The 1,960-nt window shown below is 42.6% G+C and overlaps 1 protein-coding gene across 1 annotated transcript; it reads right to left on the bottom strand.

Moving 5' to 3' along the window:
• Positions 1-402: 402 nt before the first annotated feature.
• On the bottom strand, positions 403-894 carry LOC138883271 (uncharacterized). The gene has a single exon (XM_070163950.1). It carries the CDS (start codon positions 892-894, stop codon positions 403-405), a length of 492 nt encoding a protein of 163 aa, XP_070020051.1.
• Between the last annotated feature and the right edge of the window lie 1,066 nt (positions 895-1,960).

Here is a 1,960-nt window from a genome sequence, read left to right as displayed (position 1 = left end):
GGTGGTACCTTTATCATGTCTGCATGTACCTGACATTGGTTGTATTTCTGGACATACTTGATGCAATCCGTTTCCATGGTCATCCAAAAATATCCAGCTCTAAGTATCTTTTTGGCTAGAACGAAACCGTTCATATGTGGTCCGCAAATTTCAGCATGTATCTCCTCAAGCAATCAGGAAGCCTCATTTGCGTCAACACACCTTAACAACCCCAGATCAAGAGTTCTTCTATACAGGGTCCCTCCGCTTTGGAATAAGTGATTGGATAGCTTCCGTAGTGTGCATTTCAGAGTATGGTTTGCCTGTTCTGGGTATTCTCCTTTTGCCAAGTATTCTTTGATGTCGTGGAACCAAGGTTTTCCATCTGTTTCTTCTTCAACATGAGCATAGTAAGCCGGTTGATTATGGATTCTCATCAGGATGGGATCGATGAAATGTCTTATCTGGATGTTGTATCATTGATGACAAGGTGGCCAGTGCGTCTGCAAATTCATTTTGAATTCTGGGCACATGTTTGAACTCTATCTTTGTGAACCTCTTCATTAATTCCTGCACATGATACAAATATGGCAGTATCTTGGTGTTTTTCGTAGCCCATTCTCCTTGAACCTGATGTACCAGAAGATCCGAATCGCTAATTACCAGCAACTCTCGTATATTCATATTGATGGCCAAATTGAGCCCCATGATGCAAGCCTCATATTTTGCCATATTGTTGGTGCACGGAAACCTAAGCTTTGCGGATACCGAATAATGTTGACCTGTCTCTGATACCAAGACTGCTCCAATACCCACTCCTGTGAAGTTTGCAGCCCCATCGAAGAACATTCTCCATCCGTAGTGGGCTTCAGCAATGTCCTTTCCTATGAATGATACTTCATCAAGAAAATACATTTTTAGTGGTTTGTATTCTCTTCCACAGGATTTTCAAGATGGTCTATCAATGCTTGTCCTTTGACTGCCTTCTGAGTTACATAGATAATGTCGAACTCACTTAACAATATCGGCCACTTGGCTAACTTTCCGGTTGGCATGGGCTTCTGAAAGATGTACTTCAGAGGGTCCATCCTGGATATGAGGTATGTGGTGTAGGCAATGCCTCAATTTTTTAGCTGTCCATGTCAAAGCACAACAAGTGCGTTTTAGCAGAGAATACTGTGCTTCGTAAGGTGTGAACTTCTTACTCAAGTAATATATGGCTTGCTCCTTTCTTCCCCTCTCGTCATGTTGTCCCAAAACACATCTGAAATCCCCATCTAATATGGATAGATAGAGTAGCAAAGGTCTCCCAGGTTCTAGCAGGACTAGGAGTGGTGGCGTGGACAGGTATTCCTTGATTTTGTCAAAAGCCTTTTGACAATCCTCGGTCTAACTGGATTCAGTATCTTTCCTCAGTATTTTGACGATAGGTTCACATATTACTGTGGATTGTGCTATGAAGCGACTGATGTAGTTGAGACGTCCTAGGAAGCTCATCACGTCCTTTTTGCTCTTTGGTGGTGGTAATTCTTGGATAGCCTTAACTTTGGATGGGTCCAACTCGATTCCTCGGCGGCTGACAATGAATCCCAATAGCTTTCCTATGGGAACCCCGAATGCACATTTTGTGAGGTTCAGTTTTAGATTGTACCCCTTAGCCTGTCATAGTACTTTCTCAAGTCTGCTCTGTGATCTGCAACCCTCTTGGATTTGATGATGACATCGTCAACATATACCTCTATTTCCTTGTGTATCATATCATGGAAGATGATCGTCATGGTTCTCATGTAGGTAGCCTCGACATTCTTTAGACCGAATGACATCATTTTGTAGCAGTACACTCCCCATGGTGTAATGAAGGCTGTTTTCTCTGTGTCTTCTTTGTCCATCCAAATCTGATGATAACCCGTGAAGCAATCTACAAAGTATTGGAGCTCATTCTTGGCGCAGTTGTCGATCAGGATGCATATATTTGGTAGTG

Source organism: Nicotiana sylvestris, chromosome 12, assembly GCF_000393655.2.
Source record: "Nicotiana sylvestris chromosome 12, ASM39365v2, whole genome shotgun sequence".
Taxonomy (NCBI): domain Eukaryota; kingdom Viridiplantae; phylum Streptophyta; class Magnoliopsida; order Solanales; family Solanaceae; genus Nicotiana; species Nicotiana sylvestris.
This window is presented reverse-complemented; position numbering and strand designations above follow the sequence as displayed.

Excerpts from the sequence above, each read along its gene's own strand:
- LOC138883271 (XM_070163950.1), bottom strand. The coding sequence starts at position 894 with ATGTATTTTCTTGATGAAGTATCATTCATAGGAAAGGACATTGCTGAA.